At 44.2% G+C, this 19,282-nt stretch overlaps 1 protein-coding gene across 1 annotated transcript in view; it reads right to left on the reverse strand.

Moving 5' to 3' along the window:
• The window catches only part of LOC145347916 (4-trimethylaminobutyraldehyde dehydrogenase-like), a 43,589-nt gene extending 25,221 nt beyond the window's left edge, over positions 1 to 18,368 (reverse strand). The window contains exons 1-2 of the mRNA XM_080195890.1: positions 17,845 to 18,368; positions 9,610 to 9,755 (exon numbers count right to left, since the gene is read on the reverse strand). Of these exons, the coding sequence (XP_080052016.1) occupies positions 9,610 to 9,755; positions 17,845 to 18,010 (312 nt within the window). The 5' untranslated portion in view covers positions 18,011 to 18,368. The remainder of the gene's footprint in view (positions 1 to 9,609; positions 9,756 to 17,844) is intronic.
• Between the last annotated feature and the right edge of the window lie 914 nt (positions 18,369 to 19,282).

The raw sequence follows: 19,282 nt of genomic DNA on the forward strand, positions 1-19,282 counted from the left end.
GATGGACCGAATGGCCTAATTCTGCTCCTATGTCTTATGGTCTTGTCATACCCGACAAATGCCTACAGGAAGAATTTTATTTTGATCTCAAAAATAATCACCAACAAGATGACAACATAAAAAGGGAGACATCCGTTTTATAGCACTTTTCATGACCTCAGATGTCCGAAGTGCTTCACCGTCAAGGAAGTACCTGAAGTGCAGCAACAGGATGACATAGGAAAATGTAGACTGCAAATTGTGTTCAGCAACATTTCATAAATAGCAAGAAAATATTGGCCAAAAAATTAGCAATGCTACTTGGGAAATAAACTATTTTGGAGGAGGCTGTTGAGTAGTGGTATTGTCATTAGACTGATAATCCAAAGACCCACAGTAATGTCTTTGGGGACCCGGGTTCGAATCCCACCACAAGCAGATGGTGAAATCATAAATCAAGTCAAGATGACCGTGAAGCCATTGTCGGAAAACCTATCTGGTTCACTAATGCTTTTAGGGAAGGAAATCTGCCACCTTTACCTGATCCTTACATGTGACTCCAGATCCACAACAATATGTTTGATTCTTGAACCAAAAGAGAAAATGCTGGAAAATCTCAGCAGGTCTGGCAGCATCTGTAAGGAGAAAAAAGAGCTGATGCTTTGAGTCCAGATGACCTTTTGTCAAAGCTTTCTCTTTTGGTTTCAGATTCCAGCATCCGCAGTAATTTGCTTTTATTAAGTGTTTGATCCTTAAGTGCCCTCTGAAATTACCTAGCAAGCCATTCAGTTCAAGGACAATTAGGGATGGGCAATAAATGCTGATCAAGCCAACGATGCCCACATCCCATGAACAATTAAAGAAGTGTTTACCTGGTATAGCAGGAAGGAAATACACTGTTTATATTTTAAATAATACACTCATTGCCACAAAAAGTTGTGGAGACCAGGTCATTGAGTGTATTTAAGACACAGATAAATAGGTTCTTGACTGATAAGAGGATCAAAGGTTATGGAGAAAAGGCAGAAGAATGGGGTTGAGAAACATATCAGCCATGATTGAATGGCAAAGCAGACTCGATGGGTCAAATGGCCTAATTCTGCTCCTGATTATTTAAAGTAGGCACATTATGTCACCAAGGCATAGCAAAGGAGCTCATTCAAACATTCTTACATGCTGTCAAGTCCCTAATATTGTCATCAATATCAAGAAAAGATGTCAACCCCAGGAAGTGTCCCCATCAGGAGCAAAATACTGAAAACTGGAGACATCCATGGCATAAAAGACACACTGCTGGTCAAACAATATGCGCAGGGAGGACAGTCAATCAATGTTTTGGGCAAGAGTCTCCTCTCTGCTGAGTGTGCTTTCAGCTTGGTTCCTTTTTACTTACAGGAAGTAATCACATTGGGCCAATCTTGGGCACTTCTGACAATCAGACATTTGTCCACAGGATAACCTTTGCGAGACTGTTCTGCCCTTTGGACAAGGAGTGTGGGCTGGATGGAATTTTGATTTCAAACAAATGGTAACAAATAACATCTGATGAGGACATGGCAGTTGAACAATCAAGCAGTGGAAACATAGACACAAACAAAAACAGAAAATGCTGGGAAATTTCAGCAGGTCTGACAGCTTCTGTGGAGACAGAGAGAGAATAGGGCCAACGATTCGAGTCTGGATGACCCTTCTAGCTCTGACAAAGGGGGTGGTTATAGCAGTGAGGGTAGGGAATTCAGATATCACATGAGTGCAGCTACTTACTAGAGGGATATATCATGGATTCCACAAAAAAGCAGAAATCTGACAGAAAAAAACTTAAGTTAATCCTTTGCAAAACACTTCTGTAACCATGGTTACCTAAGTTGAAACTGAATGGTGTGTGCCAGAAGGACTATTTCCATGTCAGCCCAATCCCAAGCCCATGTTTACCACAGAGTATGGCTAAAATTCAAGCTTCCAAGCTGTTAGCTCAAGCAATTTGTATATGTTTCTTTCTTCCCCTGCCTGAAAGGTTAATTTCCTTCCCATTTTCACATAACATGTCCCCGCCTAAGAGGGCAGTTGGATGGCTGGTTGTTGGGCAGTGGCAACAAGGTCACCAGAGTCTCATTGCTGGACAAGAACACAGCAGCTAGTGGCAACCTCATTTGATCCAAATTTTATCTTTTGCAACCAGGAAGACAGCTGGCTCTGTGCCTGTTGCACATTGCAGCTAGTCAGAAAGTCACACGGCTGCAACTCCACACCACAGTGATCCCCACCATCCAATCTGATGACAGTCTGGTTTCCCCTGGTACCTCAGGGTCCAAACTGCAGGCTTCAAAGGTTTGACTGCCACGCGCACCAACTGATCCCACTCTGCGGGTGAAACCAAACGGGCTCCACCAACTCAGGAAGAGCTGGGATAGGGAAAATGCAGCAAGCATCAGTTGAGGAAACTCAGTTTGTGAACGTTGGCCAACTCCAGGGTGGGGTTCAGCTGCGTGGCCACTGATAGCAAAATATCTTACAACATCTGGCATCTCTCAAAGGGCTTGGTACCAGGGGGCTGCCAGCAATACTCGCAGCCATTAACCTGAGCTTCCAAGAAAGGAGAGAAAACTTGGATGAGGAGAATAATCCGTGGAACAATAAATCTGGCAGAATTAGCTCACCACCTCCCTATTCCTTCTCAGCTACTTACAACATATAACTTAGTGATAATATTCTGATTATGTATCTATAAACAGGGTTTTATTCTGAGGATTACGTTGGTTTTATTTACTTCACTGCCCTCTTAATTCTGTCCCCCTTCCTTCCCTCGTAAGGAAGGAAAGAGACTTGCTTTCATTATTTTTGCATATCGAACAGAAAATGTTGTTCTTCATAAATAAAGTGGACAGACACCGAATTGCAAGTAAATCGATTGGGATCTGAGCTTCAATCGCAATTCAGAAGCAAAGGCACTGTAGCAACCCTAAACAATTGGCATTTATACTGATGGCTCAGTGGGGAAAAGATACTGAGTAGTGTGACACTGAACCATATTTCAGGGCAGTGATTCCCAATCTTTTATAGGTTGTGGCACACCTCTATACTATAAATATATTTGAGGCACCTCCGATTTTCTCTGAACTGCTCTCGACCAGGAGGCATTTTTGGGGTATATTTTGTATCCTGGCTTGAATTTACACACGAGTGAGTGCCTACCAACTCAAGTTACTTTCCTGGAAGCTTTTCAAATTAATTATAAATGCTTACTTCATCACATTTAACAATAATAACTGGAAGTGTAAAATGCTGATCTGTGTAGACAACTTCCATTAACTCTTGAGGGGTGAAAACTGGCTAAATGGCCAATAACAATTTAGCATTTTAGCTTTGAAGGGCAGGGCGTGGGACCATGGCGGGGGCGAGGCCGAAGAAACTAAGGTAAGCACAGGACCCCACAAAGTGCAAGTCCACTACTGTCTCTTATGCATCCCGATTCTGATCCTCATCACTGGCAGCCATGCCACTGTGCTACCAGGGGAGTTTTAGTTGATTCTAAGCAATGAAGACTATTGCATACAAAATAACATCTGGCATTCATACAGCACCTTTAACTCTTAAACTCCGTTTTCTCCTGAAAGGCGTGCTGGTTAGGTGCATTGGCCATGCTAAATTCTCCCTCAGTGTACCCAAACAGGCACCAGAGTGTGGCCGCTAGGGGATTTCCACAATAACTTCACTGCAGTGTTAACATAAGCCTACTTGTGACACTAATAAATAAATGAAAATAAACCTCTCCATCCTTTTATGACACTCATTAAAATCTACCTTCTTGCCCAATCTTTTGGTTTTCTGGCCTTGTTGTCAGATTTTGTTTGATAAATCCTGTGAAGCACCTTGGGATGTTTTACTGCATTAAAAGGAATAATGTAAATGAAAGCTGTTGTTGCTGAATGGGAAGCGCCACCTGGTGGCACTGGGCACAGGTGCGCTGCCCAATGTGATACAGAACTATGCAGACCAGAGGCATGTCTGATCTACACTGAGCTGGGTAATGTTACTGTGGGTACAAATAGGGGGGCTATAACTACCCTACATGAAGAAAAGCCCACTCCTGACAAACTGCATACACACAACTAGAGGGAACTGAATTACATTCAGTCACAACACTCAGCAGCTCAATATTACAAACAGGCATTTGGCCTAACCGGAACATGTTAGCACTTACAATCCACTTCAGCCTTCTGAGATCCTACTTCATTTCAATTCATCAACATATCATTCTTGTCTTTTTTGATTCCCTCCTGTACTTAACAGGCTTCTCTTTAAATGCTTTTGTAGCTAAGAATGGCATTGCCACCCACCAAAGCTGGAAGGAGCATTTCCAACAGCTCCTCAACCACAGATACATAGCAGTAGCTGTTTCTCTCCAGGCTGTCAGTATGCTACGGTAAAATCCATGGATGAACTACCATCAGTGTGAGAGCTGCAGTGAGCAATCAAATGCGTAGCAAAATGATGCCTGTGCCGCCCACCCCACCCACCACAATCTGCCCCGGGGTATTTCAGCAAAGGTTTTCAAAACTGACGGGCTTTTGCTAACATGTCAAGACTCTACACATTAATCCTACACATTTGGAAGGAAAGTGACTCCCCTCCCTCACCTACCTATCCCTGATTTCAGGAATGTGACCATTGGAACAATCAAGGCGGCCAATAAATGCTGAAGACCTCTGTACTCATCAAGGTGACCTAGGCATTAGTCTCAGTAAATCGTGGGGCTCTGTGGATTATGCTCCAAAGATCTGGGTGTTTAAATAATTTCAAGACGCCTCCATGCCAAAACTAAACTGACCAGCAGAGACAGACATGGTCGAGTTTGCAAATAACTGCAGTCTTTGTCCCTCTGCACCAGATCTCAATCTCCTCAATTCTGCAGACAAGAAACCGGATTTAGGGTGGCACAGTGGCACAGCACTGCTGCCTCACAGCACCAGGGACCCAGGTTCAATTCTGGCCTTTGGTGACAGTCTGCGTGGAGTCTGTACATTCTTATCTCTGTGGAGGTTTCCTCCAGGAGCTCCAGCTTCTTCCTGCACTCCAAAGACATACGGGTTAGGTGGATTGACCATGCTAAATTGACCCTTGGCAAGGTGTGTAGGGGGATTAGATGGGTAAATACATGAGATTACAAGGATAGGGCCTGGTGGGATGCTCTGTCAGCAGAGTCAATAGGCCGAATGGCCTCCTTTTGGGATGTTGGGATTCTATGATTCTATCTTTGAACATTGCTAAACTAAAACTCATATCAACCCACACCTGGCCAGCCACCTTCCAAGTGCATTGAAGGAGTGTCTCTCAAGTACATTCAGCACTTCCCATAAAGGCAGCTACCTCTCTCGAGAGGCCAGCATTGACAAGGAGATCCAACACCAGATCTGCAAATATCAACTCAGCCTTCTACAAACCACCACAGCGAGTGTTCCACAACAAAGGCCTCCTCAACTCAAAGTATTTGTGCACTGAGCAGTTGTCATCACCACATTCCTGTACTGCAGTGAGATTGGACTAGGCATCAACCAGAGGAATTCCATTAGCCAGGCCTCTGCTACATCCACTGGATTCAACAGAAGGACCAAGCAAATGTGCTCTTAGAATTATACAATCCTACAGTGCAGAAGGAGGCCATTTGGCCTATCGAGTCTGCACCAACCACAATCTTGTCCAGGCCCTATCTCCGTAACCTCATGTATTTAAGCTACTAGTTCCCCAAGACACTAAGGAGCAATTTAGCAAGGCCAATCAACCTAACCTGCACATTTTTGGATTGTGGAAGGAAACCAGAGCACCCGGAGGAAGCCCACACACACAAGGAGAACATGCAAACTTCACACTGAAAGTGACTCAAGGCTGGAATTGAAACCGGGACCCTGGTGCTGTCAGGCAGCAGTGCTAACCACTGTGCTGCCCCTAATAACCAACCAGCAGGTTGATACCATCATTGTTGGTGGTCCCTCAATCCAAGAATGACATCTACTCAGGGTCTCGAGTTTCCGTCACAACTCTTCAGGAGACGGAAAAAGCCAATTGTCAACCTTTGAGCACATGGGACAAGACACAGTGGGTTAGGTGCACTGCCCATACTAAATTGCCCCTTAGTATCAGACGGTTTAACAGGGTAAATATAGGTTACAGCAATCGGGCCTAGGTGGGACTGTTGTCAGTGCAGACTCAGTGGGCTCAATGGCCTCTTTTTGTAGAGATTTTATGATTCTATAATTACTGGAACTTTACCCAAGAGACAATGCCTTTACGAAACAGCAATAAACTATGGGAACCAAATTCTAAGTTAACTGACAGCCTAAGAAACGCCCAAACAAATCACCCATTTCTTATGCAAATTCTAGTCTTTCTACTGCCAATGTTGCGTAACAATTTAACCTGTACTTTGCTTTTGGGAAGCATATCAATGCTCACATCTGACATTCACTTAGTCTCCTGCGTCCAATTTAAATATGATCACTTTCATGTAATGCAAATAATGCTTATCCTTTCTTAGAGTGCTTGATTTCCAATTAATAATTCCATGCAAGAACTCAAACTCGGCTTGCGTATCATAAATTCCATTTATATCTTTACATAAGCGACACTAATCAGAATTATGATTCGGAAAATATCTTTCTCACGTTTATAAGCTATCCAGTCACAGCCTTATCAGTTATCTTCCTTTATCTATGCTTTTGCTATCTTCAGACCTGGCTATTCCAACATACGTTTGTTGACTGCTGGCATAGTGGACAGTGAAGGTTATCTAGCATTGCAATAGGATCTCGATCAATTGGGCCAGTGCGCCAATGAATGGCAGATGGAGTTTAATTTAGATATATGTGAGGCGATGCATTTTGGGAGATCAAATCAGGGCAGGACTTACTCAATTAATGGTAGGGCATTGGGGAGCGTTATAGAACAACGTGATCGAGGGGTGCAGGTTCATTGCTCCTTGAAAGTGGAGTCACAGGTGGATAGGGTGGTGAAGAAGGCATACATCTTACCCATGTAAATGTCTAAATGCTTTTTAAAATTGTGCCCGCCTCTACTACTACCTCTGGCAGCTTGTTCCAGATGTTCACCACCTTCTGCGTGAAAAAATTGCCCCCCTGGACCCTTTTGTATCTCTCCACTCTTACTTTAACCCCTCTGCCCTCTAGTTTTAGACTCCCCTACCTTTGGGAAAAGATGAATACAAGAGTTGGGACGTCTTGTTGAAGCTATTCAAGATATTAGTAAGGCCACACTTGGAATATTAGGCCTTATTTTATCATTTTAATTCTAAGTGCTGGGCGGACTTGAAAGTGGGAGTATTTCAGATTCGACTTTTACACCTGTTCCTCGGCACTGCCATACATACTGTGCCTGGCAAAAAAAAAATAAGTTATTCCGAATGGCATTACCAAAGCCTGTGGACAGGGCTTAATGTGTGAAACACTGCAGCTCTCATCACAGCAGTAAAAAAAATAGACAAACGCTCCCCTGTCACATCGCTCCCGGGCAGGATAATGCCTCCCCCTGGCCCCCACAGACACTGTCCTACACTCACAACATTATTGACCCCCTTATCCCCCCACTCCCCGCTACCCAGACTGATCACGGCCCCCTGCTCTCCTTCCCCCCCCACCGATCACATGCAGAGTGGCAGCGGATCCCTTGCCTCCCTCTCTCCCACCACCCCCTGCCCCCCACCAGAAAGCCATCTGACTCCCCCTCCACCCTCTCCCACCCCCCCTCCAACCAGAGAGCCATCTATCCACCTCCCTCCTCCCAACTTCCCCCCACCAGAGAGCCATCTGACTCCCCCGACCTTCCCCCCACTGGAGAGCCATCTGACCCCCCCCCCCCCCAGAGAACCCTCTAACCTACCTCCCTCCCCTCCTCTCTCCTCTCCCCCTCCGCCCCCCAACCACCCACCACCGATCTCGGTCAGAGAGCCGTTGGAAGCTCTGAACCTACATCCTCAGAAGCTGGACTGCCCAAATCAGACCTTTGCGGACCATGTCTATTTTGTGCCGAATCTGGATGGGCGAACATGGCGGTAAATGAGGAAGTGCCGGTAAGTTTGGGCATCCAGCCTATTAAGTCAATTTAAATGCATGCAAATACATTTAAATTGACGTTGCAGCCATTTCAGGAGCAGTCCTGACGGCAGCCATTTTTGGCCATTAGTAAAGGGAGAACGGGTATGGAGGTAGTCGCAGATCACGCTACTCGCCTCGCACTCAACTTTACCAAGTTTTCACACCCGAAAACGGGTGCAACTTTGCTGGTAAAATCAGGCCCACTGTGCATAGTTCCGGTCACCCTATTATAGAAAGGATATTATTAAACTAGAAAGAGTGCAGAAAAGGTTTACTAGGATGCTACCAGGACTTGATGGTTTGAGTTATAAGGAGAGACTGGATAGACTGGGATCTTTTTCCCTGGAGCATAGAGGTCTATAAAATAATGAGGGACACAGGTAAGATAGTCAACATCTTTTCCCAAAGGTAGGGGAGTCTAAGACTAGAGGGCATAGGGGTTAAAGAAAGAGTGGAGAGATACAAAAGGGTACGGGGGGGCAATTTTTTCATGCAGAGGATGGTGAACACCTGGAACAAACTGCCAGAGGTAGTAGTAGAGGCGGGCACAATTTTAAAAAGCATTTAGACATTTACATGGGTAAGATGGGTACAGAGGGATATGGACCAAACGCATGCAGTTGGGACCAGCTTAGTGGTAAAAACCAGATGACACGGACAAGTTGGGCCAAAGGGCCTGTTTCCATGCTGAAAACATCTGTGCTGACCCCTCACATTCCTCGCTCTGTAAACTTCAGCTCGTTCAAAACCTCATATGCTAAAGCACACGAATTTCCATCAACCCATCGCCGCCCCTGTTGTGTTAGCTGACTTCCATTGGCTCCTGGTTCAGCAATGCATCAATTTTAAAATACTCATTTTACCCTACTATTGAAATCCCTTTGTGGGCTCACCCCTCCCCATCCAAAGTCCTCCAGTCCAACAACCTTTCCTTCAACTTTGGACTCTTGTGCAGACCCAGGTTCATTCGCCCCTCCATTGCTGGCCACAGTATTAGCTATCTTGGCCCTAAACCTTTCTGCAGATCTACCACTTTCTCCAGACACTCTTTAAATCTGAGCTCTTTGATCAATCTTTTGGTCATTTGTCTAATGCCTCATTATGTAGCTTGGCATCAAGCCTCATCTGAGAAAACTCCTGTGATGTTTTACTAAGTTAATGGAGGTAGGTAATGGGTGGCATGGTTAGCACAGCTGCCTCACGGCATCAAGGACCCAGGTTCGATTCCCAGCTTGGGTCGCTACCTGTGCAGAGTCTGCATATTCTTCCCATGACTGTGTGGGTTTCCTCCAGGTGCTCCGGTTTCTTCCCACAATCCAAAGATGTGCAGGTTAGGTCGATTGGTCATGCTAAATTGCCTTAGTGTCAGGGAGATATTAGGGTAAATGCATGGGCTATTGCGGCGATAGGATCTGGGTGGGATTGACTGAATGGCCTCCTTCTGCACTGTAGGGATTCTATGATTCTGAAAACGTAAGTTGTTATTTCAACAAGCTGAAAATAAATTTAAATATATCGCCCGTACTCTTATGAGTCTTGCAGCCTCAAGTAAGATGCGGCTTCTTTCCGAACCAGACAATCGACTCCAGGTTTTATATGCTTCCTTGGAACTCTGCACAGCAAGGTCTATTTCCTCTTGCCCTGAACAAAGGAAGTCACATATCACACGACCTACAAAAAAAGAAAGAAAATAGTTAAGTCCTAAAGCACAGGAAGGCAACTGCCAAATGAACAGATTGAAATAGTTCCATTTTTAGTACTCGGTCCATCAAAATACAAGATAATAGGACATTTGCATACTTGACCCCTGGCCCACCCGTTAACTGATCTAATTAGAGCACTTCATTGCCCACAAGAGTGAATCACTCTGGCAACAAAATCAACATTCTGCAGATGCTGGAGATCGGAAACAAAAAACAGAAAATGCTGTAAAACACTCAGCAAGTTAGGCAACGTCTGTGGAAAGGCAGGCAGGCTTGAATTTATCCGGTATTTTTCACTGCCCCAGGTCATTCCACTGTCCTTTACAGCTAATGGACTACTTTAACCTTTTTTGTAATAATATCGAGATTGAAACAGTTAATGTCTTAGGTTGATGACTTTTTACACAAACAGATTCTGACCGAAGGTCATCGACCTGAAACGTTAACTCTGTTTCTCTGAAACTTTCTGGGTTATCGTCCTCCCATGTGTTTGCATTGTTTTGTTGAATTTGAAGCCACACCAACTGCAAATTGTACAATACTGTCATTCTGATATGTTCTTGTGCAAAGTTCATAGCTTGGCAGCTTGGTTGAAAGTAACTCTTCTAATCCCTAGAAGGAGGGTACGTCTCTTACAGAAAGATCACACATTATCGTGCTTTCAAATAGCCAACATCAATAGTACAGGCCAACCCACTGGTATGGAAGGAGCTAAAGAGAGGAGACCAACTGGTCTATGTTTATACTTCACACGAGCATCCTGTTCTCCTTGTTTCCTCTAACCCATACCTATTTATCCCTTCTCTCTCATGTTTATATAATTTCAATTTAGACGCATCTATGCTACTTGCTTCAAGCATATAGAAACCATAGAAAATTACCGCTCAGAAACAGGCCATTTGGCCCTTCTTGTCTGCGCTGAACCATTTTTTGCCTAGTCCCACTGACCTGCACTTGGACCATATCCCACCACACCCCTCTCAACCATGTACCCGTCCAAGTTTTTCTTAAATGTTAAAAGCGACCCCGCATTTACCACTTTATCCAGCAGCTCATTCCACACTCCCACCACTCGCTGTATAAAGAAGCCCCCCCTAATATTCCCTTTAAACTTTTCTCCTTTCACCCTTAACCCATGCCCTCTGGTTTTTTTTCTCCCCTAGCCTGTGGAAAGAGCCTGCTTGCATTCACTCTATCTATACCCATCAAAATGTTATACACCTCTATCAAATCTCCCCTCATTCTTCTACGCTCCAGGGAATAAAATCCTAATTTATTCAATCTCGCTCTGTAACTCAGCTTCTCAAGTCCCGGCAACATCTTCTTGAACCTTCTCTGCACTCTTTCAATCTTATTTACATCCTTCCTGTAACTAGGTGACCAAAACTGTACACAATACTCTAAATTCGGCCTCACCAATCCCTTGTACAACTTACCGTAACACTTCAACTTTTATACCCGATACTCCGATTTATAAAGGCCAATGTACCAAAAGCACTCTTTACGACCCTATCCACCTGTGACGTCACTTTTAGGGAATACTGTACCTGTATTCCCAGATCCCTCTGTTAACTGCACTCTTCAGAGTCCTACCATTTACCCTGTACGTTCTACTTTGGTTTGTCCTTCTAAAGTGCAATACCTCACATTTGTCTGCGTTAAATTCCATTTGCCATTTTTCAGCCCATTTTTCTAGTTTTTCTAGTCATATCACACCACATTCTAACTACTCTCTGGGTAAAGAAGATTCTCCTAAATAGCCTCGTAGATTTATTAGTGACATCTTATACTTACAACCTAGTTTAGAACATTGTAACTTATCTATCTGCTGCTGTCTGACTCTTGTTTTTGCTCGTTTAATTTCTTAGTGAATAGATTTGTAGACAGAATTATATTTCATTGCAGCGTTATTAGTCTGACAGTCAGAAGCCAGATTCATAATATACACCTCATCAGTAAAAGGGATTTTGGTTCATCAGTCACTAGCTATTCTAAATTCTTTTGGCCTTAGGTTTTCCTGTGATTATTGTGCCCAAATTGTAGTAGCTGCATCTTGACATCAGATAGAATGTAAACCATCAACCAGAAAGAGAGAAAAAAAACTTCTATTTACACAGCACCTTACACAACCTGGGGATTTAAAATAACAATTAACATTTTATAGAATCCCTGCAGAATGAGGCCATTCGGCCCATCGAGCTTGAACCAACAACAATCCCACCCAGTTCCTATCCCCGTAACCCCCGTATTTACCCTACTAATCCCCAGTAGGGTTACTAGGGTAACTACTACTACCACACATCTTGGGACACTAAAGGGCAATTTAGCATGGCCAATCCACCTAACCCACACATCTTTGGACTGAGAGAAGAAGCCAGAGTACCCCAGAGGAACCCACGCAGACACAGGGAGAATGTTTGCGTGGAGTTTGCACCTGAGGCCGGATTTAAACCCAGATCCATGGCGCTGTGAGGCAGCAGTGCTAACCATTGTGCTACAATGCTGCCCCCAATTTACAGAATCATAAATACCTTCTTCCACTAGCTGCACACTACAGCAAATCTTCCAGCTGATTTTTCCCCTGTGGAGCCCAAACCAAGATTGAGCTCCAACTATATTCTATGTGGTGAACAATAAAGTTTATATTTTATCTGCTTTAAGTTCAGCCCTGACCAAAAGTCTTCTCCTACTGGTTCTCTCAATCCAGTGAGATGTAGTCTTCAACCAAAGAAACACGGCATTGCCTGTTTTCACAGCAAACACCCAACCGAATTAAACAAAACAACTTTCTACCCTCATTATAAAACTCTATGACAATGTGGCATGCTTTGGGATATTCTTAAAGAGAAAAGTAAACCCATTGGATTAATTTATATTTCTAATGAATGTAATTGCCTTCTTTCCCAGAATTACTAACTCTTATCTCTTTGGAGACAACAATAAAACATCTTCGCTCAAAAGGTCCAGAAATTGATCCCAGCCCCACTTGTGAAGATAAAGACAAGATAAAATTTAACTGTAATTGATTCCTGGCTTGTTTGAATTGCACTCATTTCATGGTCATCAGTTTTGCAATCAAGATTTTCCATTTAACACTTTAATTTCTAACTTAAAAAGGATATCCCTGAAACCAAAAGTTATATTCAGAAAGATATAAACCATGAACTAGATTTTCACAACACTATCTGCTGCTGAAATGTTCATCCATGCATATCTTATTTTCAGACCCAACTATGCAAATGCTCTTCTTTCTGATCTTCTTTTTTCCACAAACGCGAGCTCAGACAAAATTCCACTGCCCATATCCTAACGTCTACCAAGTCCCATTCATCCCTCTACTCTCTGACCCACCATGGCGCCCGGTCCACCAGAGCCTTGGATTTAAAACACCTTGTGCACCAATCCCCCTTTAGGTCTTGCCTCATCCTATCTCTAGAATTTCCTTTGGCACTACAACCCTCCAAGAACTGTCTTCTTCCAACTCTGGCCTCTTATGTATCCACAATTCTCTTTGCCTCACCATATGCAGCCATGCCTTCGAACTTTTAGGCCTTAAGCTATAGAAATCCTTTCCTAAACTGTTCCGAACCGCTTGTTAAAACCTACCTGGAAAGAACTATTAATCACTGCTCTCAGTGTTTCCATCTCTGGCTCAGTGTTAAGTGGAGTCAATGGCTTAACTCAACTCCAGGGATATTACCAATATTTGAGATAAATGGCAAATCCTTAAAACATCAGGGATTATTTGCCTTCTTTGTACTTAATAAATTCAAAATTGGAGCATGCGGCAAGCCAAGATATGTGACTGGTCATGTACAAAGGCAAATTAGATTTAAAGCAAAAATATTTTCGTTGATTAAAATAATATATTTTTCAGGAAATCAAAGATATATATCGGCTAAAATTGAAGGAAACAATAGCTTCCATTTAAACAGCCAAAAGATCACTGGAGAAGAGGATAGTAAACAATTGCAGCAGGAATGGCAAAATGATTTTAAGCAACGTTAGAACTTGGAGGTCATGTTAAAATGCTGAATATGCGAAAGAAAAATAATCCCAGGGAGAGATCTTAGAATCCCTACAGTGCAGAAGGAGACCATTCAGCCATTTGAGACTGTATTGATTCTCTGACAGAGCATCTTACCCAGGCCCTTTTCTCTCACCCTGTCCCCCTAACCTCACATTTACCGTGGCCAATCCACCTAACCAGCACTGTGGGAGGAAACTGGAGCACCAGGAGGAAACACATGCAGACATGAGGAGAATATGCAAACTCCACAAAAACAGTCGCCCAAGGCCAAAATTGAAGTCGGGGCCCCTGGCACTGTGAAGCAGCCAATCCAAATGGATTCTAAGGAGATTGCAGAGATATCAGTCAAATTGTAACTGTTGAAATAAATGGTAATCATCCTAGTTATAATTAAAATCTTGAAATACACTGGGTTGCATTGGGACAGATGGCATCTGCCCAATGGTTTGAATAAGATTGTACACATACTTTGCGAGCGTCTCGTCCTCCTCACCGGTAGCTAATTAGAATCCGGAGCTGTGCCATTAGATGAGAAGGATGCACTGCAGCCTCAAGAGGGAATTGGACTTGTTACTGGAACAGGTTACACATGGTAGGTATTAATTAAAATGACAATGGGATTTCCAGGACTAGGTTTACTCCCCTTGAGGAATCGGAGGGGAGCTTTCCAGCTTGGCTTTTGTGATCCAGTTTTTCATCTCTCCCAGGCCACTCCCTGGCACTCAGGGATAGTCTCTTGATCTGATGTACAAGGCAACTCATTTTTTTTTGTTCACAAGCCTCAAAACACACAGGCTTGTAGTGGTTGGATCCAGGTGTGAGGCTGTTTTGTTACAATACTGTTATAGCAGATTAAAGCACGTTACGGTGCTTGCACTCAAGTCAGTTAGCTCCAGGTGTGAGATTATCTTCAGTGTTTTTGCATTCTGAAACCTGCTTAATTCTGGAGGCAATGTTTATCTGTTCTGCCAATCCACCCCAACATGGTGATGGTGGTCTCAGCCTTTGGATTCAGTGGTTCAGTAGTTCAGTAACAGGATATTCACATTACGAACATGGGTGCAACAGCTTTCTGAACCAACTCTTGCAGGAACTAGATCTGCTCAGAATCTCCACACCAAGGGCTTAATTACTGTCAGATACTGCTAGAAGGAATTTGTGTTTTCACAGCAAGTCAGAAGCACCTGGTTATAACAGTGTCACTGTCCTGCCCAATGGGCTTCATATACAATGAAAGCTTAAAAGCAGAAACACAGAGTACACTGCAACAACAACTTACATACAACTTTGTTTTATAATGCTCCTGTGATATGCCTTTTATACTGAATATGAAGCACATAAGGGGAGGCAATGGCCTAGTGATATTATCGCTAGACTATTTTATTGCTAGACTTCAGATACTCAGCTAATGTTCTGGGGACCCATGTTTGAATCCCACCACGGCAAGTGGTGGAACACGAATTCAATAATAAAAGTCTGGAATTAAGAATCTGCTGATGTCCACCAAACCGCCGTCAATTGGCAGAAAAACCCCATCTGGTTCATTAATGTCCTTTAGGGAAGGAAATCTGCTGACCTCATCTGCTCTGGTCTACATATGTGTGACCCCAGAGCCACAGCAATATGTGGCTGACTCTCAACTGCTCTCTGAACAAGGATAGGGAATAAATGCTGGCCAACCAATGATGTCCATGTCCCACAAATGAACAAAAAAAAAGGCCAAAAGCTTGCTCAAAAAGTAGAAATATCTTAAAGGAGGCAGGGGGGAAAAGAGGGACAAGGAGGGAATTCCAGAACTTAGGGCCTAGGGTCCACAGCCTGTGGACTCATGTGGGTCTTGACTTTAATTCTTGAAACCCGCTATCATGATTATTGAACACTTGTTCCAATTTTATCAATATTGCACTTACAGAACGTATCATTCAAAAAACTTCTTTGTGAAATGTTGTAAAACAAAGGCTCTATCTTGTTTTTCAGAATTATTTGACATTTCAACAACAGCTTGTGGCTAAATTTTAAAAATGGCTAAATTTTAAAAATGGCTCTTCTTGTTATTAAGGTTGCCGAACCCTAGGCAGTTGAAGGCAATGACAGTGCAATTAAAATCACCGTTATACAAGAGGCCTGAGCACACAGATATCGCAAAGGGTTGTCAGGCTGGACGAGATTACAGAGATGGGTGGGGGCCCATATAAGGATTTGACAACAATGGTTAAATGTTGCTTAACAAGCAGTCAATGCAGTTCAATGGGGACATGAAGGCCAGAGTTTTACTGGGAAGGTCCATTGACCTCGGGAAGGATTTCACTGTTTTGGGGGCAAGCCAAGCCATAAAATCCTGCCCGAAATATTGATATAAGGAGGGGGAAGGGGACTTGCTATGAGTTAAGACACAGCAGGCAGAGTTTTGGATGAGCTCAAGATAGCAGAGGACAGAAAGTGGGGAGTACATTGGAGTAATTAAATCTAGAGGTAACAAAAGCACAACTGAAGGTTTCAGCAGCTGATCTGACACAGGAGTAAAATTAGGCAACGTTATGGAAATAGGCTTTTTTAGTGAGGACATGAATAAAACATCAGAAGGGGGGGCGGCATGGGGGCACAGCAATTAGTACTGTTGCCTCACAGCATCAGGGGCCCAGGTCCAATTCTGGCCTCGGGTGACCGTTTGTGTGGAGTTTGCATATGTTTTCTCCGGGTGCTCCAGTTTCCTCCCACACGTCAAAGATGTGCAGGTTGGATGGACTGGCCATGCTAAATAGCCCTGGAATGTCAGGCTAACTACATGGGGTTAAGAGGCTAGGGCCTGGGTGGGATTGTTGGCGGTGCAGGCTCGATGAGCCATATGGCCTTTTTCTGCACTGTAGGGGGTTCTACGATGCTTCATGTTAGTGATAGGTAACCTAACCATTAATATAAGAAATGCAAAAATGATAAAAGTTAAACAGTTAGAAATTCTTTTGAAACTTAAAATAAATTTGACTTTGCACCAACTGCAATTCTATCCTGACCCGACAATGTGAGGAACCCAGGAGCCAACCTGATGACTTTAGGCCAAAATGCAAAATTCCATTTGTCTGGAATCATGATGTAGATCAATCCAGGGGACGACATGGCCAAGCAGTAATACATACCCCATGCCAAAGGTGTTCCAAATATAAAGGGCTGCAAGATACTTGTACTGACTGTAGTTATATTCAGCTGACTCAAGGTCAGCTTCTTCCCCACTGCCATTAGGCTTTTGAATGGACCCACCTTATGTTAAGCTGATCTTCTCCTACACCCTAACTAGGACTCCAACACTACATTCTGCACTCTCACCTTTCCTTCTCCCCTATGTACTCTATGAACAATATGCTTTGTCTACAAGCACACAAGAAACAATACTTTTCACTGTGTGCCCTAGCTATGACTGTAACACTACATTCTGCACTCTCTCCTTTCCTTCTCCCTTATGTGCCCTAGGAACGGTATGTTTTGTCTATACAGAGGCACAAGAAACAATACTTCTCACTGTATCCCAATACATGTGACAATAATAAATCAAGTCACTATCAACTTCAGTGCCAGGCAACGTACGTCAATGCGGTTAATATGTTCATTCTAACATTTCCAACTCTTTTGCAAAATAAAAGGGCTGCACGCATTTCAGATTATTTTACAGGGATTGTAAGGTGGGCGGGTGGCTGGACTGCAGTTATCCAGTGAGAGGAAAGATATGGGTGGCACAGTGGTTAACAGGGACCCGGGTTCAATTCCCAGTTTGGGTCACCGTGTGAAATCTGCACATTCTCCCCGTGTCTGCATGGGTTTCCTCCAGATGCTGCGGTTTCCTCCCACAGTCTGAAAGATGTGCTGGTTAGGTACATCGGCCGTGCTGAACCCTCCCTCAGGGTACCCGAACAGGTGTTGGCGTGTAGTGACTAGCAGATCTTCACTGTGACTTCACTGCAGCGTTATGTCAGCCTGCTTGCGACTAATGAATAAACTTTGCCTTAAGGAAAATGCCCCGCCGCAGAGGCTGTACCTGAGGCCGGCTCGTGCACCTTCTCCCTCCGGCTGTCCCCGTCTCCGCGGTGGGGCTGCACGCGGCCTCCGTGCCGGTAGTTGAGCGGCTCCTTGAGCTGGAAAGCGCCGGTGGAGGCAGCGCGGAGCAGCGAGCTGGGAATCAGCCGAGAGCGGAGCAGCTCCATCGGGTCAGCGAGCTCCTCGGTGATAACTGCGGGAGAGAAAGAGAGCAGGAGGGGGGGGTGGAATGCAACTGAAATAAAACCTCTGCAGGCACCCACACCAAATGTTAGGTTTATTTGCAGATGCTTCCAGCCGCTACAAGAAATGCAAACGCTGATTAAAATTGGCCGTATTTGGGAAATGGACTTCGCTTTCCCTTTCAAAGCCGCGCCTCCCCCTCGCTGCGATTGGAGAGAGGGATTTACTGTGTGAAATGCACTTTGTTCAATTCACTTTTACTACTCTGCATTATTACAGAAGGATTTAAATGTTTCACAATATCATTTCAACCACGCATGTTGTAAAATGATCCCCTTTTCTGATCGCGTTAAAAATACCCACTTTACTCTGCCCCCTCCCTCTTTCTGGTGTCAGTAGACTCTCCACGGTGTCTCGGAGGCGACATTGGCGAAAGGACGCCGAGCTGAGGGAAGTGGCGTTGCAAAGAGTGTTGTGCAGGCTCTGGACACTGAGCCCAAACACAAGACAGTGCGCTTCCCAAAAGTGCTGTGGAGGGAGGGAGGGGAGAATGCATAGGAAAGAGTCATAGTTTATTTATTAGTGTTACAAAAGTAAAATAAAATTAACACTGCAATGAAGTTACTGTGAAAATCCCCCAGTTGTCACAGTCAGGCGCCTGTTCAGGTCTGCTGAGGGAAAATTTAGCATGGCATCTAACCAGCACATCTTTCAGTCCAAAGAAAATTACAGCACAGGAACAGGCCCTTCAGCCCTCCAAACCTGCACTGACCATGCTGCCTGACTGAACTAAAACCCCTTACCCTTCCAGAAAGAACAAAGGAACAAAATTGACTGTGGGGGGGGGGGTCTTTCGGGTCAAAAAATTGACAGTGGGAAGAAACTGGAGTTCCCGGAGGAAACTCACAGAGGAGAACGTGTAGATTCCGCACTGACAGTAACCCAATCTGGGAATTGTACCCAGGTCCCTGGCACTGTGAGGCATCGGTGCTAATCACTATGCTGCCCCAGGGAATTGTGGAGCTGGAAACAGTCACAGGCATAGCGGGACATGGGTGTGTGCTAATTTAAACATGAGGATGGGTATTTTAAATTGGAGACATTGGGGGGGGGGGGGCGCAGGATGGCAACAAAAAGAAGGAAGTCAATGGTTACAGGGACCAGGCCAGAAAGTGGACTTCAGGCCACAATTAGATCAGCCATGGTGTTCTTGGATGGCAGAGCAGGCCCAAGGGGCTGAATGGCCTACTCCAGCT

This window comes from Carcharhinus amblyrhynchos, chromosome 9 (assembly GCF_965287045.1).
Source record: "Carcharhinus amblyrhynchos chromosome 9, sCarAmb.v2.hapA, whole genome shotgun sequence".
Taxonomy (NCBI): domain Eukaryota; kingdom Metazoa; phylum Chordata; class Chondrichthyes; order Carcharhiniformes; family Carcharhinidae; genus Carcharhinus; species Carcharhinus amblyrhynchos.